Below are 24,093 nucleotides of genomic sequence, written 5' to 3' on the forward strand. Positions count from 1 at the left end.
ATCATTAAGATAATAAAACCTACAGAAATGTTGTCCTGATAAGTATTCTACTAAATTATTATCATCATTTGGATATTACCTTTAGGCTGTTAGATGTATCTATTGGCTAAAGAGCCTAATTTTGAAGCTTTTTTGTCTGTGACTGAAAATTTCACTTCTCATCTTCCCCTTTGCTAGATGAATGAGCATTTTTTCCCCCAAGGGTCAGCTTGCCTATATGATTGGTTTGTTGTTCTAATTAGGGGTCTTCTTGTTGTGTGCTTCATCCTCTGGTTTTTTTGTTTTGACCATTTTCCATCATTTCATGTTTGAATACAGAACAATTTTCATTTTGTAAATTACCGTTCGGGTTTGGTTAATGTGCTGCATATACTTGGGAGACCGAAACAATGTAATTGAGAATTCCAGGCCAGTTTGGGTTATAGAATGTTTGTCTCGCAAAAACAAAACAAAGCAGAACAGAACAAAACACTCGTATCATTGTTTGGGGACATTTTTCCTACTCAGTTTCTCTATATTATGGCGAAGTCTAGCAATAATTGGGGGCTTTGTGGTGATAGCACAACTTACTTTGATGTCATTAATATTGATTATCTTGAGGGACAGTTGAGCCTGGACACCAATGATCTGGTCTCAAACACTGCTAGTATAATTATATATAACTTATTCGCCCAGTGTCTTAGTTTCCTCTTGGGCCACTCAGAGGTGATAGTGGTATATGTATACTAATTAAAGTAATATGGAAAAGGTCTACATGGTCCTATGGTAAATATCCAAACATTTCTTGTTAGAGCTACGTTGGAAATATAGAATGAGAATTCAGAGATCATGCCCACGTTAACAGTTTGGGTTTTAAAATAAGTTGTTTATCCCGAAATAGCCATGGAAAGGAAGAAAATTTGTTTCTGAACTTACCCCAATGCATACAAAGAGAATTCTTTAATCATGATTTAATATGTATCTTGGTAGTAGTCTTTTAAGTATGAGAGGTGTCTTTTTTTTTCCCTAATAAGTGGATACATGTTTAATGTTGAAGCAGGCATGAGCTTGATGGCAGCAGTTATGCTTGGGATGTGAAAGGGCTGTGGGGGTCCTTGTGCTGGTGGACCTACTCTGGATCTTGACTTTGGTGGCGATATGAGCCTGTGGTAAACGCAAGAAGTCAGTGTACATGTCCAATAAAAGTGGAGAAATTGCAAAAGTCTCTGTACTAACAGCATTTTAGCTGTAACATAATATACAGTTTTGTGAAATCTTGATGCTGGGGGAAATTAAGTCAAGGCTGTCTTAAAAGTGAACTCAAATCTCCAACAGTCTCAAGATTACAATCAACCAAGGCACACACTCAACTGTTGTGTGATAGTCAACGAATACTCTTTGTTTGCTTTCAGGTTGCTCCTGCTTGGTTGGTACAGAGTGTCATTGGCTTCGTAAGTTCATATTTCTTTCTTTTTTTTTTTTTTTCTTCCATTTTTTAAAATCTCCCTTCCTAGGATCTTGCCTTCTCTTATCCAAGGGGAATATTTTTATAAATGACCTAGGGCAAACTATTTTCATTATTTGGCCCATAGACTGGTATTTTAAGGTCCTTCTCAATGGATCCCCAATGCTAGGAGATGAGTTATTTTGAGGGTAGTAACATGATTGATGCTTATTCAATGTAGTTGGGGAGAGAGGAGTTCAGTGGATAATTATACCCATAGTGCAGAGTGTCTGCATATAACAGGAGCTGTGTGAGATCTCGAGACTGAATACTTGGAGTTTCCATCCTGCTGCTATATAACATTGGCAAGTCTCTTCACCTTGCTAGAGCCCATTTTCTCCTCTCTGAGAAACACATTCATAATGCCTTAGTTAGTTGCAAGGAAGATCAAGTTGTAATATCTCAGTTCTTTGCAAATGTTTCTGAAGATAGGCAAATGAACCGATGAGTGTGTTTGACCTTTGCCACAGGCTTTCTTTAAGCAGTAAATTTCATGAGTACTTCTGAAAAATAATTTGATTTAGAGGATCTTAATGAGTTTCCAGAGAACCTCGTTTGAGTCAGAGTGACCTGCAATTATGTGAAGCTGTTCATAAAACCAGCTTCCTATAATGAAGCAAGCTTCGGAGGCATGGTAATTTCACAGTGCCTTGTAAAGAAATTCTTGACAGATATTTCTGTCTCCATCTCAGAAGACTAGGAAAACAGAGACGTTAGTGTAACCCCTTAACCTAAAGTGCGTCAATGGACAGATTTAGCTTAGCATTCTTGATAAAACAGTCACTTGTCTTTGTCACAAGCCACCTATCTCCCCTTCCTCGCCTTTATAGTCTTCTTCCCTTCCCCCTTTGTCTCTTTTTTCTCTTTAGTTTTCTGAGAGAGGGTCTCATTACTGAGCCTAGGGTTGGCCTTGAACTCATGACCCAACATCATGAGCGTCTGAGTGCCATGCTGAGATTGCCGGCGGCACATGCTGTCACAATCCCCACTTTGGCTTTTTAAAAGCTCATTCCTGTCTAACCTTGGAAATAAGTGGAAGCCTTTCATCGAGGACTGTCGGCTACTCTCTGTTGTACCTCTGCAGTAGTTAAAGATAGACAAGAATCAGTGAATTCAGGGCTCAGGAAGTCTGTAGTGAGCCCCAGGACAGCTTGGAACTGGGCATGTGGAAAGGGTGTGTTCTGCATCAAGAAGTGGGTTTTCCATACCTTTAGTTCCAATATTGTTTATTTTCTCTTCAGTTTAGGAATCTTGAAAGGTAACCCGCCTCACCTCCTATTTACTCAGGATGAGTGACAGACACAAACACATTTCATTACAGGGCTTGGTGAAGGTCTCGTCAAAGGAGCAGTTCTGAATTCAAGGGCAAATTTAGAAACTCTTTTAATTATGTTTGCTCGATAGAGGTAACCCCCCTTGGGAAAACATTTTCTTTCAGACTCCATCGGTTCACCCTGCCCCTGGCTAGCCGTCTTCACTCCCACAAATGTGCAAACACTCTTTCACACATAGACCACTATTTAGGACCTGGCTACCCAGCTAGATTCCCCAAGTCATAGGAAAAGAAGGTTACTGTTCCAACCCTGTTCCTATTTCTGTTTAGCAGACAGAATTTATACAAACTATACTCTTCTCTGAGCTGTGTGGCCTTCCCTGGGGATGGTGCTCTTGGGAACGCCTAGAAGTTAGAAATTATACTTTTCAGTTGAGGTGATCAGGAGCTTGTTGTACAGTATAGGGGCTTTGCTGGAACACAGGGGTGGATTGATAAGGGGCTGGTCGGGGAACTTTCCACCACACCTACACAACTGTTAAGTTGGGAATGAAGTTTCCAGAGAGTTTGGGTTCAGTGGCATGAAAGAAATTTCAGACAGTTAAGTGGATCATCACTCCTAAAGATATCACATGGAGGAAGAAAGGGAGAGCGAGAGAGAAGTTTATTTATGGAGTGTCAGAGGGCCACTGAGGCTCAGCAGGCCCTAGAAGCCTAGGACTTCCCTCTATGCCTGTTTTCTCCCTCTAACCTTGGATGAACTAGTGAGCAGTATATTATGCCAGACGATTGTGTCGTTTTGTCATGGTTAGCATTCTGGACTGTCACTGGAATGTAGGAAATGGATGAATTTGAATTGAACCATGAGGTGGTCTGTCGGGCCCTCTCCTGGTCTCAAGGAGACCTGTCGCAGTTTGTCTGGGCTGGACCTAATGAAAGCTTTGGAGGGAGAGAGAGGTGGGCCTTTGATCTCTTTGTTCCAGCTGCACCCTGGGAACTGGCTGAAATCAATGCGCTGTTTTCCTGAAGGAGTGAATGGCTCTGCCTAACTAGCTTTGTAAAGCTGCAGGGAATTCACTGCCACTGTTTATTGACAGCTGAAAGGGAGCACATGGGGTGGAATGGACCTTCTTGTGAAAACCAGGCACAGGAAAAATTAGACCTCAATTTAACACAGAGGAATTTGGAAATTCACCCCAAAGGAGCCGGGAGTTTCTCATGCTAACATTAGAATGACTCAAGTTTGGGGCTAGTGTGCAATGAACAATGGAGGTTTTGTCACAACTATGCTATAAGTAGGAATATGGTATGCATAATGAATGACGGTAAGTAGCCGTCTATTCAACATGCCCTTCTCTTTTTAAAACACAGACATAAAGACAAATGTGAACCATGATATAATCAGGTGATCCCTCCTTTTCTGAACTTTAAGAAGAAGTATTAACAGCATGTCTGGCTCCTCCAAAGTTTGTTTTTCATTTGTTTGTTTCAAAACATCTTTGAACTTGAGATCTAAGTTCATGTCAGGGACTCATTCCGTATTGTGATTATCACAGGAATACAATGATTACACATCATGAAGTTTTTCTAGTCGCACAACTGATGAAAATGTCAGAGAGTGTCGGAAACAAATGAAGCAGACAGTGGACAGAGATAGCTCCTGGAGTAACAATAGTTTGTAAATCTTAAAATTAACTACCTTCCTTTTCAGAACATAGTAAAGTAAGAGCTCTAGTTTATTGCAAGGAAATACCCCACCCTTTCTTAGCTGTCTTCTCTCACTGGCTTGATGCTTGATTTCCCAGAAAGAATTTATGGCTCCTTCCTCTGGCCCCAGCCCTTTGTGCATACCTCAGCCATGGCACTTAACACATCCCCCAGCGCTCTTTGTTTAGGTGTATTCTTTTAGCTAGAAGTAAAGCAGCTGTGTCATATTCATTTTTATATCTTCAAGTCCAGCAAAGTTCTTGGCTCAGTAAATGTGGCTGGATGAATGGAGACTGATGGCTCCCTGTACATCCTGTGAATGTGACTACTTAACCAGGCTTCCACTGCAAATACTACATTTTAGGAAAACCTGATTGGTTTGTTGAACCTGATCAATGCTGTTGCTTTTGCTTTATGGAGCATTATCAAACACTTTTTTTATTTTTTTAATCTTTATTTTTTTGCCTTTGTAAGTTTGTGAGGCTCCATCAGCCACCCTCTAGAGAAGGCATTTAAAAGCATAGGGCAATGTCCCTTTTGGGTCTAGCCTCTGATTTCATTCCTTTCTAAAAGATTCTTAGTGTCATGTGTAGATATTTTTACTAAGAAGATGAACAGGCTTTTAATTAAGAGTTCTGTAGACTTTTCTACTTGTCTAAATTCAGTGATTGAGAGAGATAAAGCTTGCACTTGAGATGCTTTAATTCTATGATACGCTGATAATACAGAATAAAACCTTCCCTAGCAGTGTGTCTGACTTGCTTTGCTGTCATTGTAGATTATGAATTCATTGCTAAAGGAAGCAAAAAAAAAAAAAAAATCCCCCCACCATGTGAAAAAACGAGAAGAGGACAGCCAGTTTGATTTCATAGGACCCTAGACCACACCCAATTACTGAATTATTCTCACATCAACTCCCTGCCAAGGGGCTTGCGCTCTAACTAGGTAGATCATTGTTGCCATTTCATAGCCCAGGAAGCCTGGGTAGAGGGGGATTAAGCAGGATACAGGAGGCATTGGGATCTGATCCCATAACTGTTCCTCACTGTGCTGCTCATTGCCTCTCTAAACCTGAGAACACTTCAGGAGTGACCCCTGGCTGGGATATGGCAGGGTGACATGTGACAGGGGCATTCCTGACATCCCTAAGCTCATGTGTTCCTTACCTACCCACACATAGAATTTCAGTTCCCCAGCAGTGCCTTTTCTGGCTTTTTAATTATGTATCCCTCTAACATTGCTGTCACTCCTGACGTGGCCTCTGTCTTCAATGTCATCTGGCTCCCCTCTGTCCTTGGGACTGTGAACTTGCCTTCACTAAGCTGTCACATGCCTACCCGTTCAGCTCTCCCTGGTCAGTCTGACTCTTCCCTTGTTTTTCTGAGTTGAAACCCACACTAAAGCCGTCCATCTGTTACACAGAAGACGGAGTTGTCATAACATTCAGGGTGTTCTTTGACACGTGTCATAACATTCAGTGGCCTGGTGACACGTGTAAGACCAATTCATCCTAAGCCCATTTGTAATGAATATGATACTGCATTAAAAACACTATCTAAAGAATATCATTAAAATTACTTGCTGGGGCTGGTAAGATGGCTCAGCAGTAATGAATGTTTGCTGTTCGGCCCAGAGACCGGGGTTCAGTTCCCAGCACCCATATGGCAGCTGACAATGAATGACTGTAAGTCCAGTTCCAGTACATCTGACACTGTCTTCTAACCTCTGTGGGTACTAGGCTCACATATGGTGCATTTATATGCATTTCAGGCAAACCCTCATACATACTACAAATAAATAAATCTTTAAAACTACTTCCCTTCTCCATTAGTAGTTAAAGCAAAAGGGAAGGCAGTGGATATCCTTGGAGAAGGATATTGAAAACTCTTAAAATTAGCCAATGTAGCTCATTTCCCTATCAGTATTTAAAACAATACTGGAAATGATGGGTGTTTACGCCATAACAAACGTACTTTATTGAGAGAATAACGTAATTGACCCATTATGTAGCATTTACCAAGGTAAAATTCTCTCCTTTTGTCTCAGTAGCAGGAATTAAAAGGGATTCATGAAGCACACACACAATCACCATGTAAATTGGAGCCACATTAAGAGCCCGTCATTTTATGCTGGTTTCTTTAAACGCTTCTCATTTGGCCCGTCTATTCAGTCCCCAGTGTGTCAGAGAGCTGCCAGTTGTGATTCGAGATTAGAAACTCTGTAAATGGTGTTATAGAGGAGCCCCAGAAAGGCTCCGTTAATTTTTCCGTGGGCAGTTTTTCATTGGTGGAGGTGGCATCCCCTCCTTACCCCACCATGGGAATTACCATTTACCTGTTGTAATGTCTAGCAGTGATGAATCCAAAGGCGTAGTCAGTGCCTGTAGTGTGTGGTCTCTTTCTGTAACACAAGCCTGAACACACTGCTTTTTTGATTAAGAACCTTCAGTGGTTCTGATTAGACAGGCCTCTTGGTTGCAATTGACAGAAACTAACGAGACCATTGAGGGATTCCAAACAGGCTGGCAACAGGGCTGGATGCCTTAGCATGTTAGAAAAAGTGACGCTTGTTGTGATTTAGAAGGAAGGGGAGCCAGGCTAAGAACACAGAGACCAGTGTGGACCCCAGGCACCAGCACGTGGAAATGGCCCTTCCACAGTCCTGACGCCTGGCTTCTTGTTCACCAGGATGGTTGATGTTTCAAGGAAGCCATGGGAAGGTTCTGTCTGGACCAAAATAGTGGACTGGTCCTTTCTTTAGCATTCTTCCCATTCTTTCCCCGCCAGGTTTTCGGTACCACAGATGGGAAAGTAGTATCCTGTAGGTGGCTACACATCAGGACCGTCTTAGCCAACTCTGTTCTGTGAACGGTCACTGTTCCATAAACCTGTTCTATAGGGGTCTCAGACATGCAGCCAAAGATTGAACTGGAATTGGCTTGGAGGATATGGCTGGACTCAAAACAGTATCTATCCCCTTTCCTCAAACCCAGATATGTCGTTAATATCTCAAGTACCTATCATTACTGCAGTATCTTTGAATCAACATATCTTGCTCTAAGTTACTTATTTTCTTTATTATAGGGATAGAATCACCTCTCTCCCGAAGTACCTCAGGTCTCATCATTTTCATTTTAGGGAAATCAACTGGCCACTCCCTGTCCCAGCTTGTTGACTGGATGGCCTGCCTATGTAGGTTAGGAAATACGGTTTCCTAGATCTTGGCCCGCAACTGCTCTGGCCTACATCTTACCTCTTCCAAGTAATCTTCCTTTCCCTTTTTTGTTTGTTTGGTTTTGGCAATTTAGAGCTTAAGATAAAGGCTTAAAATAACACTGTATGCCTTTCCACCCCGCCCTCCCAGGTATTTGCATAGGAATCAGAGGATTTGATCTTGTGAGTATACTCTAACACCAACCCCCTGTCTCCCATCTTCCTTCTCTATCTGCTCCAGGTGCTAAAACCCTGGACAGCCCCAGGTCCAGCACCTTCAATGCTGAAGCTTCCCTCTCCAAACCCAGGTGGCCTTTGTTGTTTGTTTTTGACAGATTGGTTTCAGTCCCAGATGTCCTAGCTAGGGTAGAGGAGAGGCACACTTCTAAGGAAGAGTTTTGGCTTTTTACTGAGGCGGCACCCATAAATCTGAATCTCCTTGTCCAAGGTCAAAGAGTCTGTTAACTCCCCACCATCCTTGACTACAGCCCCAGGAAGGCAGCCAGTTGTAGGTGCCTTGCTTACACTGGCAGAGTGTTTCCTTGAACCTAGAGATTTTCATGGCGCCTGAAAGGTGAGGAACTGACCCTCTGCCCTCCATATATCACTGTATGACTTGAAGCTTTGCAGCTGTCTTGGGCTGGGTGTGCAGGGCTGGGAGCGGGGGCTGGAGACCTAGCCGAGGTTGGCTTCTCTCCCTCGAAGGGATGCTCCCACACAGCTGTCTGGTCAGGGAATCCTACCCCAGCCCTGCCAGCCAGGGCCCCCTTGCTGCACTGACAGATTGCCTTTTCCTTTCTAAACTGGGTTTGTGGTTACATGGAGTAGGAAAGAGGTTTCTTTGTTTGTTTGTTGTTTGTTTGTTTTTTAAATCCTCCTATTTGTCCTCCCTTTCCGAGTTATTCCAAGTCCTGCTGAGTTTCTCTGGTAGGTTTAAATATTAACAAAGAGACTTTAAGTCTTGTCTGCCTTCAGCTGGAAAAAAAAATATGAAAGATTAGAACCCTTCCACCTGTTGCCCACCATGCTGATTTAGAGCCATAAGAAAGGCACTTGAACAATAGGCAACCGTGAAAAAAGAAAACAGATTTGAGAGACAGACAGCACTTGATCTATGCAGCATGAGCAGGTGGGAAAAAAACAAATCTAAAGTCAGGACAGAATTTCTGACTCTGTAGAGGCCAGGAGGTTAGAGTGTAAGAACTTCCTGTCAGACCACACACCCAGGATTCATACCCAGTTCAGCTGCTTGCTAGTTACTGGGCCAGGCAAGTTAGTCTATTTACAAGCCTTTGTTTGCCAGTAAGTAAAGCAACAGAAACAGGGTGCTAAGAACTTAATGTTGCCATGGCCTGCTGAGCATCCAGGAGTTGGTGGTTGTGACTATACAGGTGGACAGGACCCACCAGGAGGCTTGGAGGGGAAGCCTCTGCCTGAGAAGATGTTGGAGCCATGAGGGGGAACAGCAGGAAGGAAGGAGTTTTTGTCCAGGATTTTAAGAACGTTCAGGGTTGAAGGTAGTAGTTTGGGAGGTGAACTCAGGGAGCTATTTGAAACCTTAAGTTTTGTGAATGAGGAATGTAAAGATTAACTGAAATAAGAGTGCAGAGGCCAGAAATGAGGTCCTCAAATCTACTAAAATTTCATGTGACCCTTGGTCAGCCTGCCTCTTTTTAAAATAACATCCTTTGGAAGAGAATATTGTCTTTCCTAGGTCTCTTCGAAGATAGAATCTCACGGTTTATGATCCGTCTCTGTGAGAAGATTTATTTGTCTGTAAGTTCCCAAATCAATGGGCCCCGTTGCATATGAGGTCATGGTTTTTTAAAAAAAAATACACCCCCCAAGAGACTTTCCTAAATAAACCCCACACATCTTTAAGCAAGAGGAATCTTTACTAAAACTTAGAAGAGTTTACAGCATCTGGCACTGTCTAATTTATTCTCATGCAGATCCTTAGAATAAAGGTTTCAAGCATTTGCTTAGATCAAATCAGGAGTATCTCAAAGTGGGCGAGCTGAAATGGGAGAAATCTCTTTGTTCGACTTGCGTTTCTGTAAATGTTCAGTCAGCAGCAAACAGTTCAGTTCATTAACTGAGCAAAAGGCACATTATAAACTGTAAATACGCTTCACAGGCAGGACAGTCTAGAAGTCATACACTCTAGGTTGGTGAAGCTCCTGTTTTTGTTGTCCATGAGTGGCATTAAAAAAAAAATCTATTTAAACTAATGAATGTGATTCTATTTACCGCATGCCAAACTCCCTTCTTAGAAAAATGTGATTTTTCTTGCTCTTCTGGAACTCTGAGAGTTCCTTAGCAGTTTAATTTCACAGGGTCATTTTCATCTCATGCTGCTGCTGCTGCTGCTGGTTGTTGTTGTTATTGTTGTTGCTGCTGCTGCTCTTGTTGTTGTTGTTGTTGTTGTTGTTCTCCTCCTCCTCCTCCTCCTCCTCCTCCTCCTCCTCCTCCTCCTCCTCCTCCTCCTCCTCCTCCTCCTTCTCCTTCATCTTATTCTTCTTTAGTTGACATTTGAAAACCATTTTGTCTAAGCTTTTGAAATCTAAGGCCTGGAAAGCAGTCTGCAAGTAGCAGCCTGTCCGAGGGAGAGGGATGATTTTCTTTTTCCTGTTGGTCTCATCTCTGCTATATCACACTGTTGCGTGAAGCATGGGATTGTCTCCCGGGCCCTGTCTGGCCTGCTCCAGGTTCCCCCCAGCATTGTTGTGTCTTGTGTATGTGAGGCAGTGCTGGATGGGCAGGTGGGAAAGCTAAGAAGCTTGATCCCCTCCCTGCTAGGGCAACCCTCTTTCGCAGCCCTTCATACCCTGCAGCAGCAGAGTAAGCTGTGTGAGTCCGCTGCTGCTGCAGCCAAGGATCGTTGGAGGCAGAAAAGAATGGCTTTCTCATCGACATGATTTGAATATTTTGACAATGAAGCCAAACTTCTCTACTGCCTGGCTTGTGAACTTCATGTTCTGTAAGCCCCTTCCTGGGCAGCAGAAGTGAGCCCCTCCTCTCTGAATCCATAAATTGGTATTGTCTACTGGCGAGTTGGGCAGACTCAATGAAGAGTCATTCAGACTAATTTTATTCTTTCTTTTGCTTTCATGTGTTTTAAATCTCTTGGAAAAAAAAAATTAACACAGGCCTCTAGGGACCACCCAATTAAATGACCATAGTTGGTGTAGAGCACTTTGAGATGAGGTGAACCATGTGCATGGTCTGTTTACACATGCAGAATGAGGACCAGATGGAAAACAAACAGCTTCAGACATGTGCATGGTCACCTTCAGACATGTACATGGTCATGTTTAGACATGTGCATGGTCACCTTCGGTTTTTTTCTGGATTGTATTTGATTGTTTTTTTCTTTTTAAATTTGTCTAAAGAAAGCTGCATTTTTTCCCCATCTTTAATTTAAAAGGATGTTTATATACTAAATAAACAGGCACAACCTTTTTGATCAAGTTAAGGGAACAGGCGGTTGTGTGACTAAACCATTAGATGAGACAGAACTGGCTCTCGGAATCAATTGTCTTTATAACGGTTAAGAAAATCCTGAGGCCTCCTCCATACCTTCGAGAAAATCAGTTTGGCAGAATAGTCTTATAGAATAGAGTTGGAGGAGGCCAGCTGATAGGATGAATTGAAGAGCAGGGATGTTGTAGGTTTCTAAACGTGTGTCAGCATTCAGTGGTTGGGTCCAGGTACTTGAACACTAGGGAAAAACAGTTTTTTGGGCTCCTGTCACGTTGTTTCAGTCTGTGCTGATTTGTGAAGTGGCCTTGGAATCTCCTGCTAATTCTAATGCGTAGTCAGGTTTAATACCCACTTATCTGCATATTCAATTTAGAGATGTCTGCCTTTCCCGCACTGCAAATTCACTGCATCTATATGCTTACATAAAACTGTCGAAAACGCATGCCATCCAGTCGCTGCTTTCTTTCCATTCATAATTTTGTTTCAAGTTCTGTTACTGCTTAGATTTGCATACCTGTTTTATGGCATTTTAATATTGTTGTTTTAAAAGAAACACCATTTCCTCTAGTGCTGTTTTGAATATCTTATGTAAGCAATTTCATATTTTTTTTCCACTGTCAGAAAGCAAAGGGAACCTTCAGAGTTCTAATCTAATTGCATTTAGGACAAAGGCTATTCTTTAAATAAAGACCATCTATTGAGATGCTTGGGAAAGCAGTAGGGAACCTCTTTTATACCACACGGGGTGGAGTGGGGGGGGTGCTCACAAAAGAAGGTCTGGGAGGTAGAATCATGGGAGAATTTTCTAGCTTCATTCTCTGACGATGTCCAAGGTCTCTTCTCACAGGTTTGAGTCTTCAGACTTCTACAGGACTCCATCCATATCTGCCTCACAGCTGACTTTCCTGCTCACATAGAAGGTATGAAAATTTAAGAATTATTCTTATCTGGCCGTGTTTGATAAGAAGCCAGGTGTGGTGGTGCACATGTGTTTAATCCGAGCACTTGGGAGGCAGCGAGCAAGTGGCTCTCCATGAGTACAAAGCCTACCTGGTTCATATAGGGAGTTCCAAGCCAACCAGGGTTACACAGCCTCCAAAAACAAAGTTGCTTGGAAGCACATGGCAAACTCAGGAATGTAGGGATATGACGGAGGTCCAAGCACTACCACCCCTGCTTCCCTCTTAAACTGTACAACACTTTAGGATTCTTTTGTCTTGTAAAAGTATCAGTATACACTACATTTTAGGCACTCTGGTGATGTAAATTAGCAACCTTTCAGCTCCTCTCCCCTGTCTGTAGCCCTGGCCGTACCTAGTGGGTCTGTGGCATTTTCTGCTGCCAATTTATAATGATTCAAAAACCTGCAGGCTGCCTCTGATATCAGACCTATGTAGTGAAGATGTGTCAAGTTGCTCTTAAACCCATGGAGGCCAGCATTCTGGTGAAACACTCACCTTCATCAATGAGCCCACTGCCCATTTTAGGGATTAATCTGGAAACAGTGGTAAAAACTATTGCTGACGGGCTCTGTTCTCCCAAACAGCTTGCCTTGGTAGAAATACAAAAGCACATGGCTTAGCCCCGGACAACTAGAGCTCATCAGTACCATTGCACTCCACCATGTGCTAGGCACTTCCTTAGCATAATGTCCCATTAGTAAGAACAGTGAAATTTAGCTCATTGAATATCCAATTCCCCCCTCCACCCCTGGCCACATGGTAGGGCCATGTGTAGGAACTGAGTAGTGTGAAAAGGCTTTATGTAAGCTCAACAGAAATACTATAGTATTGTTGTAAATATTATTTTGATCCCAATGGAAAGACAACTGTTCCTAAAAGTTGTCTTGATTCATTAACCAAGAAATTGAAATTCATACCAAGAGGGTCAGCCATTGTCTGTGAAGAATGGACAAAGGTCTGGAGGAGTTGTGATTAGTTTGGGAAGGCTAGAGAAGAGGAATCTTTGACTTGTGTCTTCTGTTTAGAGTGCACGTGACGTCAGAGGACGGAGCGTGTGATAACAGGGAGATCTGGAATGTGTCTGCCTAGCATTCAGGCGAGAGCCCACAGGCTAAAGAAAGAAAAAGGGCTCAGGAGACACCTGTCTTAAGGGGGTCAAAGGGGACAGGCCCAGCCAGGATGGGCACCAACCTGGGGAAGGCAGAGAGGGTTAGAGGACGTTCTAGGTTGGGGGGGGGGGGAAGGGGCTGCATGTATGCCTCAGTGGGAAGTTGGGGTTATTGTAAGCCGGCTGCCTGCCCTGTAGGAGGCTCTGAGCTCAGAAGGGCAGATGGGGCCCCACTTTGTTGGGGGAGGGACCACACATGTGGATTGCCAGGACAGCTACTTAGAGAGTTCACATTCCTCTCCCATTGAACTGGGTATGATTGTAATGGTCTGTTACACAAACAAAGGACCTAAAGCTATGAATGGGGGAGGAAAAAAAAAAGACATAAGACAGGGAGAGGGAGAGGGAGAGGGTGTCAGAGTCCTGCCTTGTTAGTTTTTCTTTCCTTTTAAGCATTCTCCCCCATTCCCTAATATTCCTCTCCCCATGTGGAAGTTTTAGAAATGTCACCTTCTTTCTTAATGTAACAAACAGTAAAGAAAGATAAGCAGAAACCTAATAAAATGTTTACTAGCATTAAAAAGAAAAAAAGAATCAGACAAGGAGAACCGTATAGGTGCAATAATTTAATACTTTTGCATTTCACATTCATTTTTCTACAGGAACAGTTTGCTTTGCAGATAGATACAGAGGCTTCACTTTTTTTTCAAATCAGAGTCAAGTTCTGGATAGCCAGCCACTGATAGGGCTTTTAAAAAAAATAATAGCACACACGTTGTCATTTTTTAAGTGCCTGTCAAATGTGTGTCTGTGGTGATTTTAGTCCTGGACTCACTGTGCAAAGACTCGCTGGGAGCTTCTGCTCCTTTCAGAGTCCTCTAAGAGGGAAGCCATGACCGATGGCCTCTCTGTTAGGCAGGCTGCTGCTGCCAGGCCCCGACCCCCACAGACGCTTGCTAAGTGTCCTTTCATATGCCTGAAAGGTCTCCCGTTTACTCTGTACCTCTCTCACCTCATGCTTCCAGGCAGGCTGAAACCTGGGCTCCATGCCACCTTTCTCTGTCTCTCTGCTTACAGTGCACAATCAGGCTGTATAGATTCTTAGCAAGAATATCAAAAATTAGACTCTCAGTTCATCCAGAACATCAGACAGGCATGTAGGTATCCGCACTCTTAGCCCTTTCCTGTTTATCTAGTGAAATCACTGTGTGAGGCTGCCCAACCCACCCGAGTCTTAAGAATCCCCTCTGGACAGTATAGATTATAAGTCTCTTCCTGCTCGTCTTAACTCATAGATCTAGCTTCCTCTCCTCATTGTAACCCAGATGGCTTTTGTTTTTCTCAGTATTAACCTGTACCCCCTCACTTCCTAGAAAGGACCCAGGCTTTCTTTTCTGTCCCCAAAGGATGGTTTTATTGGGACAAAAGGCCACGCTGCTAATTAGAGTTCTGGTTGCCCATGCCCTATTCTGGGAATCACAAGGGAAGAGATTGACTATCAGCTATAGAATGGTGACCCTGCAGAGGTCTAAAGGCCAGCCGGCAGGGATTTATAGGGAGGGTGGAGTGGGGGATATGTTCTCATCTGTCACAAAGGAGCAGTCTCCACCCTGACTTTGACGTTAGAATATCTGCTCCTAATAGCAAAGGCTTTTGTCTGGCTTGTCAGGCTGCCTCTCCACCGCTCATCTCACACCGGGCTACCTAGTCTCCACCAAGAAATAGTCATCTTAAAGATGAACCATCCCAGTTTCTGAGCCAATCCAGGACTCGACACTTGTAGTTTCTGGGTGGACCTGTCTGTTGGGCTCCCTTGAGACGGTTGTCCTTTTCTTCCTGTTCTATTTAAGAATCCAGTGTGTGATGCTGAGTGGAGGAGCAAGGGTCTGCAAACAGAACTAGCCTTTCGTGGGTCATCGTCTTCCATCTCCCTCTCATCCCTTGGAAGCCCATGAGACGATCAGAATGAAGTCGCCCCCAGCTTCTCCTCCCACACCCCCAGTCTACTCAGGGAGGAGAAGGGGGTTGGTGATGGTGTTGGGAGAGGGAGTGCAGACCTGTGACAGAGGACCCTCGTGTGACTTGTGTGCCCATAGGTCCTATGCTCTGCCCCGCAGCAGCCGCTGGGCCAGCATGGCTCCTTCCTCTGTAGCACTTTGAGGTTCCTATACTTCCCATTCCAGCTGAGGTGGCTTGGCCAGCCTTCTCCAGCCATTGTTCCCTCTTCCTCCTTTCTCCCTTCCTGTGTATAAACTCTGTGATTAGTGGGTTGATAGTATCTTCAGCCCGCTAGATAAAAATTTTATTAGTTTGTAAAGGTAGCATATAAAGTAGTCATTGTGACATTTTTATGCATACTTTTGTTCTTACTTACTTAGTGCTCCTTCCTCCCCCTCCCCCTCCCCTTCTCCTTCCTCCTGCCCCCCACCCCACGCATCCGGCAGCCCCTCCTGCATCTCCTGCCTTGCAATTCCATTATATTCTCTTCTTTCTGCCCTCCCCCATCTCCTGTTTCCTTCTCATGTTCTGCTTTCTGCTTTCTTAGCCTGCATGCGCACACACACACACACACACACACACACACACACACACACACACACGCGCGCAGGCCCACATTTGTACAAATTCACATCCAGGATTAGCACACGAGAGTTGAACAAACTGTAACAAAGAAATATCCCGTCTGTGAGAAGTTTACACTTTGCCAGTGGATGGGACAACCAAAGATGGTCATATTTTTTAGCCGTTTGGGTCTCCTTTATACTTCCACCGTGCACAAGTTACTTAGATGCATTTTACTAAGTTTTTGTAAAATGAGACAATTCTCATTTGCTGATTTTTCTTGCTCTAACCTAACACCGCAGTGTCGAAGCTGGGGGACTTACGGAAGAGGCTTGTGTCTCTGGGGCTCTGCGAGCTTCATGCTCCCCCAGGCCTGCTTTCCTTTCCCTCTAGAGCCCTAAATAGAAGCCTAAGGGGAAGGCTCAGTCCAGCTGCAGCCTGCTGCAAAGAAAACAAACTTGTCTGGACCCCAGGGCTGGTGAATTTCATCAGTCGACCCCAGGGAAGAGAAGCATTGCTGAGTAAAGGTGCTCATGTGTTGAGCTTTCTGACAGAATCTCAGACCACCCATGGAGAGTTGAGGTTTGTCCCCTCTCTTCCATAGTGGGGCTGAGGACACCAGCAACTTAGTACTTCAGTCTCCTTGGTATTCCAAGTATCATTAAAAAAAAAAGAGAGAGAGAGAGAGAATCCGAGACCTAAACCAGAAAGGTTCATTCCTATTCTTTGCTGGGCTTTTTTCCTCTGGGCCCCTTCCTTACGAACACCACGGGCTCTCTGCACTAGCCCAGGTATTAATCTAAGTGGCCTGCTCACCCAGTGTCATGGAAGCAAATTCCCTCTTTAGAGGCAGAGCAGAAACCTCACTGGTCTCTGTGTATCTCTGGCTCCACCCATCACTCTCTCTCTTAGACTTTTATCATGAGTAGAGGTGAGTAGAGGTTCATAAAAAGCAAAAGCAAAAGCAAACCAATTGGAAGCCTTGTAGTCTTAAGGAGGGGATATCAACGTGGGCCTCATTGTTCAGTACCACAGCTGGACCCTCGTGGACTTGCCATTAGTAGAGTTTCCAGAGTAGACAGAGTAACTTTCGTGAAGTCAGTCGCCATCTTGAATTGACCATAGTTACACTGTTGGTGAACTGAAAACCGTTGTTCCTTTGAAAATGCATAGGCCTGGAATGCACTTGGTGTCCTGAAGCTTGGTTCAATCAGTTCTACGAATTCCTGCATTTTAACCTTGAATATTAGACTTTAAAACTTCACTTTGGCTTTCTTAGTATGGGCCCACTTTCTAGGAGAGTAAGAGCTCTAATCACTGGCTTAAAAATTAGTGACAGTTGAAAGGAGTCCCCAGGCAGCAAGCAAAGCTGATGGTTCAGCTGGCTGTGGGGAGACTGTCCCAGGGTGCTAAGTGGGGCTGTCCCACCAACACATGTGACTTTAAGTGAAAGATTTCCAGACAGATGTAGGTGGGGAGTGTCTGCCAGCCTGCTGAGGGAACCAACCCCACAGTGTGGGGGAGGTCCTTAGGCCTCCATCTGGGGGAGAGAGGGAAACAGGAGTTTGCAGGACAGACAGGGGACTGTCCACATTCCAGGACTGGAAACACATTTGCTACAGGAGAATGTCGCACATTAAGGAAATAACCCAGTGGACTGATCTTTGGCCTTGATTGCCTTTGAGTGGCCATGAGAGAGAGGTCTGCAGACATGGCAGAGTGACAGGCCTTGTAGAGCCAACTTATGAGTTCATCACAGGCAAGTGTCTTCTAAGTGATGCGTCAGCTCAAATGTCAGGGGATTTTAGTACTAATATCTTAGCATTAAGTGTTATATATTTAACAGAAGACTTAAATAGGCTTACAAATGAACCCCTGCAATTGGTGAGCAGCCTGACTTCAGGGACAGGACCTATTAAATTATCACCTGTACACATACTTGAGATCAATTTGTATAGATTGTTTACTGCTTGAATTCTCCAAGAAACATTGTCGTAGAACCTTCCATTTTAATCTGATGATGCATAGGCATATAATATGTTCACATGGATTAGGAGATAGTTCATTGTAAGCATTTAAGTGGAATGACAGCTCCCAGAAGGATTTCTCTCTCGTTTCTTACCTCGGGGATGCCCTTTAAACTCTTTTTGAATTTAGGACCCCTTAAAAATGTGAGAGAGAAATCGTGGCTCAGAACCTTTTACACTATGCAGCTGCTTAGTAGTGCTCAAAAGCAACCCCCAAGAACCAACCAACTTAGAATATCCATCTTGGAAGACCAAAATGGAAATCCCATTTCCTCACATGTGGGCCTCACTTTGTGTTACTGGGGACAATGGAAACAGGAGCCAGAAATCCTGGTTTATTTTGAGAATGCTGTAAAACAGTTGTTCCCCATTAGATGATTGTGTTTTGCGGCACTGGGGAAGTCCTGGGTCTGCATCTGTGCCCTGACCTCTCGCTGTACAGTTGCATACCCCTACCCCCTAGGGAGTATAGTCTTCCTGGCTGCTACCATATATACATACATATATTTACGTGTGTGTGTGTGTGTGTGTGTGTGTGCTTCTTATTCTAGTCTGATCCCCTCTCATCCCTAAAATAATCACCATGAGCAGAATGCAGCTGATGGCTCAAGGTCTTTGGCATACCACCATGAGCAGAATGCAGCCGATGGCTCAAGGTCTTTGGCACACTGGCAGATCTGTATCACTTACTTGGTATTTTTAGAATCAGGGGGACTGAAAATGAAGTCCTGAGATGTTTGGTGGGGGGGGGGGGGGTGGAGGAAGACTTACTATCTTTCCAGGGCAACAGGTGTTGAAATAGTAGTACTATGTGTGTGAGATTCTAATGCAATTTGTATGTCAAGAGACAGGACAGATTGCCTCTCTTCAGGACCATCATCCTTCGGCTCTGTTGCAATTGCTGATGGTTTTCTAGATAGAAGACAGTCTATTTTTAAGCACATCAAATTGTAATGGGGAATAGAATTAGCAGTATACAGGTAATGTGAGTTAGGTGAGGGGTAACCGGTTGAGAGGTAGCATATATATTATACGACTAGCCTTTTTTGGTGGATGTTTTGATTGTCATTAAAAACAGTGCAAACCTGGGAACTCTAACTTCCCGTGTGCAAGGATGTTGAGCAGAATATCAATACTATGAAACTGAGAATCACTAAAAGACTACCCAAAGAGATTAAGAATGTTCACAGTGGTGTGGTTTATTCATTAGCTCCATGTCTGAGGGTGAGATTTGCCTTCTGTGTTACGCTGAGTGTGTCTAACACAACATAGACAACTCAGTAAGACAAAGTTTTAGGAAAGACTGTTCTTGAAGGACAGAAGCTACGGATAAGGCGTCTGAGACTTCTGTTTTGTGTGGAGTGTTTTCTGTCTGGGGAACTTGAAGCTGGAGGAAATCTGCCTCATTCTTGAGTAAATCATAGCCTGCCTCATCTGTCTCTGATTGCACCCACTCTCGGAAGGCCCAGGGGAAATGGTGTGGACAAAGGCCACAATTGTTGGTATTTGCAGTCAAGGGAAGAAGTGACTAGAGAATGGGGCTGACAAATTGTAGTGTCAAGGGACAACTGTAAAAATGGAGAAAATACTGGCTTTTTTTCCCCTTTTTTTTTTCTTTTGGTTTTTTGAGACAAGGTTTCTCTGTGTAGCACTAGCTATCCTGGAACTCACCACGCTGGCCTCAAACTCAGTAATCTGCCTGCCTCTGCTTCCCAATTAAAGGCATGTGCCACCACTGCCTGGCAATAGTGTTTTTCTGTTTTATCCATGGTGTATTGGTGACTCACTCAAGGGTTGCATCTACAGAGAAACGGCAATTGTTCTTTTTGTTGCTTCTTATCTTCTTTCCTCGAATGTCTGGGTCCATGCTGGCTCCTTCTACTTTGAGTTATTGGAGGAGTATACAGAGGTAGACACCATGTCTCACTGCTCTGTCATGCACATAGCTCAATAGCTAGGAACCATTAGCTGTACCATGGCACGTAGTTTTCGTTCCACAAATACTATATATTTTGTGATTTTTTTCCTCCAGATTATAATCACAACTGGAAAGATTTTGTCATTGTTGTTTCAGTTGATTATCCCCCAGCAGCCCATTCACATATATTATGTGATTATATAAACCAAGAAGCTGTGATTCTTGGTAGAACTGGAATATGAACTGGGGGACCTCACTCCGCTCCCCCTGTGTTAAAATAGCTGAACGAAAGCCCTGTGTCTCAGCAGAACACCTGAGGTCTAGTCAGTGGTGTAGTCACGTGCAAGAAAAGCCCAGCCTTCCCCACCTCTTGACAGGGAATCTAAGAGTCTGCCTCTGTCACTCCTACCATAGCTACTAGCTGCCTGTGGCTGCTCAAGTCTGACTTAAGATAAGTGTGTCTTCCCAGCAGCATGCTTGGTGTGTGTGTGTGTGTGTGTGTGTGTGTGTGTGTGTGTCAGGGAGGACAATTGTTAGTATCATATCTCCATTGTAGAAAGTTCTGTTGGGCATACTGTTCATCCCCTAACGCAAGAGTTGGAGAGAATAAATTTCCTTAGATAAAAATTGAGAAACGTCTGTGTACCTGAATTGACAAATTGGTGATAGGATTATAGAATCCTCCCCACTGGCTAATTTAGCTATGAAGGGTGAGGGGGAATGGAGCGTTTTGTACTTTATAGGTCTATAGGTTCACTCCATCAGTGCAACTAGACTTCATTTCCCCATATTCTTGTTTGTATTGGGCCTTGTGCATAGTGATCTTACAAACAAATTCCCTGAGATATATACAAATGATTTCTTCCCATCCTCTGAGAGTTTAAACAGGTGTTGGAAACAACCTCTCTTATGCTCACATTGCATGAAGAGGAAAAAGCTCATGGTTTGAATAAGGGGTGGATATTGTGAACCAGTAATGCACTACAACACAAAGAGGGAGGCTTGCTTCCCCCCACGGCCCCCCACTCCCCTTGAGTCAGTCAACTGATTCTCACACTGAGCTGAAAACTATAAAGTTGGTGATCTTGAGTCTATGGAGGAGTAGTTCTTATTAGGAGAGTGTTTCATGAGCCACCAGAACTTAGAGGTTCTAGAGGGGTGGGAAGCAAGAAAGGAGGATGGGTTGCTAGGCCCATCTGAGCCTCTTAAAGGAAACATACTGATTGCAGGTCATTGGCTTGAACGCAGTGCTGCTGCTGCTGCTGGTGGTGGTGGTGGTGGGGGATACAGTTTTTCAATAGCTGATGTGAGAAATCTGTTCCTCTTCTCTCTGCAGACACCCAGCTATTGTGCTCTGGATCTCTCCTGGCTGCTAGGCTGTCTGGCTGCTTTTCTGGAGTCAGGCTGTAGTGACTCCCTACCTTCTTTCTGTCTGGGCTTAAATGGCACAGAAGTTCCTCAGCACCTCTGAAGAAGAAAGTGTGAGAAGCAAAGACCATGGCTCCATTCCGCTGTCAGAAATGTGGCAAGTCCTTCCTCACCCTGGAGAAATTCACCATCCACAATTATTCCCACTCCAGGGAGCGCCCATTCAAGTGCTCGAAGGCTGAGTGTGGCAAAGCCTTCGTCTCCAAGTATAAACTGATGAGGTGAGAGGCTTTAGGAGGGGGGTACGCTTTTACTTGGGCCTTTAAGTGTCTCTTCAGGCCTTCGGGGCTCTCACTAAAGGGGAAAAGAAGGCAGGGTGTGAGTGCGTTTAGCCTTTTAGGCACTCTTTAAAGCCCTATCTTCAGTGATTATGGAGGGATCTGGTACTCCATTGATGACCGTGGCACCTGGAATTCACTTGTGTATTTAGACTTTGTATATGTACGTTTCTTAGACTTTCAATGATCTACGATCTACTAAAGCAGTGATTTTTCACATGAATCCCTAAAAGAGAATTGATATATAATATGAATTATTTCTCTAGTGTCAATTATATACTTGCTACTGTCACACTTAACAGTACCCAAGTGGTACCCAAATCTGTCCACAATGGATTTTGATAATACCACAGCAGTGACAAACTCTGCAATCAGACTACAGCCTGACTGTCAGTGAGTGCTGTCCGTGTCCTTCTCTTGGTATTGCTTGTGTCTGATCTTCACAAAATGATCCCTCAAGCTTCAACTTGCTAACAACTCACATACAAATGCATAAGTGAGAGAATTAGCAACCCAACTTCCAATCTGAGTGCTAGAGGCCCTACATTATCATTCCATCTTAGAGTACTTCAGAGGAAGGTATTTAAAAGAGATAAAAGAAAGATATAAATTATGCTCCTGACCTTAAGAACTTCACTATTACTGATAATGTAATATAAGTTGATGTTTAAAATAAGACTGAAAATGCTTCCCTGGCTAGCATCAAACTCATTTCCTATACATGAGGGCATCCTTATTTAAACACAGAGGGTAGCTGTGGCTTCAGTGGGGCCACCTCAGGGTATATGGGAGGCCTGGGGAGAAAGCAGAGTGGGGCAACAGATTATAGTAGTAAATGGAGTTAGTTATAAAGACAACGGTAAGTCAAACGTTGAGTCAGTACTTGAAGCACTGTTGAAGGGGTAGTGGTTGGGGAGAAATGATTTGTTTTATCAAGGTGGAAAGTAGGCCAAAAGCAGGAAGCAGTGGACATTAGCCAAGACCCACCGTTCTTGTCCCAGCCCCTCTGTCTTTAAAGGAACTGGAGAGGCCTGAGAGGTGCATTGCTTAGGTTCATCTTAAAGGTGGTAGAACAGCATGCCATCCAGTGCCCAACCATTGCCACCTAAGTTCCATTTTATAAGCAGAGATTGAAGTGAGATAGCTGACTTGCTTAACCAGAAAGAGAACGTGGGTCCTAGTACATGAAACAGCTCCTAGGGAGAGAGCTTGGTTAAGAGTTTCTAGCCCGTGCCTAAGAGCTAGAAAAGCTGATTTGGCAGAGCCAACTGAACTCTAAGGATGGCTTACTATGAATGAACACCATGAAGCATCTTGATGCGAACTACCTGCTGAATGGATTTAAAATGTACTCCAAATGGGCTTAGGAGTGCATTAAAGGACAGGTTGGCTATGCCATCCCATACGGTAACCTAATGGAGATGAATATAAAGGCAGGACTGCCTTATACACTAAACTGATCTCAATCAGGAGAGAAAGTCTAAGAGCTGTGAGGAGCACCAACTAAATGTGGCATCGATGAGTTCTGTGCAAATTGGGTCAAATTGGGAAGTTCAGAAAGTTCTGAAAAAGTATCATATACCTGTTTCACCCCTTTCTGAAAAATATATCTCATAACCATATTGTTTTTTAAATCTATAGATAACAAGAAAATCTGGTCTTTCTTATAGGCATAAAGTTGAATCTGCCTTTTAGTAATTTACAGCTTTTTAAATGGTTAACATGTTGTATTCATTGGGAAAATACAGAAAAAGTAGTTTATAAGTGAAAATGTCACTAAGACTTAGAGAAAATAACTGGTAACCTCTTGATAGTGTTGCCTCTGTCTTTCCTTCATTCATAAAATAATTCTATTGCAAACTGTATCCCCTCCTTTCTGCTTCCAGACACATGGCTACACACTCCCCACAGAAGATCCACCAGTGTACTCACTGTGAGAAGACCTTCAACCGGAAGGACCACCTGAAGAATCATCTCCAGACCCACGATCCCAACAAGATCTGCTACGTGTGTGAGGATTGCGGCAAGAAGTACCACACCATGCTGGGCTACAAGAGGCACCTGGCTCTGCACTCGGCCAGCAGTGGCGATCTCACCTGTGGGGTCTGCACCCTGGAGCTGGGGAGCACGGAGGTCCTGCTGGACCACCTCAAGTCTCATGCGGAAGAAAAGGCCAACCAGGCACCCAGGGAGAAGAAATACCAGTGCGACCACTGTGATAGATGCTTCTACACCCGGAAAGATGTGCGTCGCCACCTGGTGGTCCACACAGGATGCAAGGACTTCCTGTGCCAGTTCTGTGCCCAGAGATTTGGGCGCAAAGATCACCTTACTCGTCACACCAAGAAGACCCACTCCCAGGAGCTGATGCAAGAGAGTATGCAGGCAGCAGATTACCAGAGCAATTTCCAACTCATCGTGCCATCGCCTCCGTTCCAGATCAAGGCTGATCCCATGCCTTCTTTCCAACTAGGAGTGCCCCCCGAGAATGGGCTTGATGGTGGCTTGCCACCCGAGATTCATGGTCTAGTGCTTGCTCCCCCAGAAGAGGCTCCCCAGCCTATGCTGCCTATGCCGCCTATAGAGCCTATGGAGCCTATGGAGCCTATGCCGCCTATGCCGCCTATGGAGCCTATGGAGCCTATAGAGCCT

At 44.0% G+C, this 24,093-nt stretch overlaps 2 protein-coding genes across 18 annotated transcripts in view; one reads left to right on the forward strand and one right to left on the reverse strand.

Annotated features, from left to right (window-relative positions):
* Positions 1-24,093, forward strand: part of Plagl1 (PLAG1 like zinc finger 1) — a 40,067-nt gene that overhangs the window by 13,503 nt on the left and 2,471 nt on the right. For 3 of the 17 annotated variants that reach the window (XM_031380408.1, XM_031380425.1, XM_031380418.1), the window contains exons 3-6: positions 1,392-1,430; positions 12,006-12,078; positions 21,072-21,384; positions 23,328-24,093. The exon at positions 23,328-24,093 is cut by the window's right edge. In XM_031380408.1, coding sequence (XP_031236268.1) covers positions 21,233-21,384; positions 23,328-24,093 — 918 coding nt within the window. In that variant the 5' untranslated portion in view covers positions 1,392-1,430; positions 12,006-12,078; positions 21,072-21,232. Of the gene's footprint in view, positions 1-1,391; positions 1,431-7,826; positions 7,859-9,378; positions 9,452-11,991; positions 12,079-21,071; positions 21,385-23,327 lie in introns of those variants that run through there. The other 14 variants (XM_031380409.1, XM_031380416.1, XM_031380417.1 and 11 more) reach the window with 10 other exon arrangements.
* The window catches only part of Zc2hc1b (zinc finger C2HC-type containing 1B), a 56,225-nt gene continuing 53,391 nt past the window's right edge, over positions 21,260-24,093 (reverse strand). Inside the window, exon 7 of the mRNA XM_031380430.1 lies at positions 21,260-21,457. The gene's annotated coding sequence lies outside the window, so the exon portion shown is untranslated. The remainder of the gene's footprint in view (positions 21,458-24,093) is intronic.

Source organism: Mastomys coucha, unplaced genomic scaffold (genome assembly GCF_008632895.1).
Source record: "Mastomys coucha isolate ucsf_1 unplaced genomic scaffold, UCSF_Mcou_1 pScaffold2, whole genome shotgun sequence".
NCBI classification, from domain to species: Eukaryota; Metazoa; Chordata; class Mammalia; order Rodentia; family Muridae; genus Mastomys; species Mastomys coucha.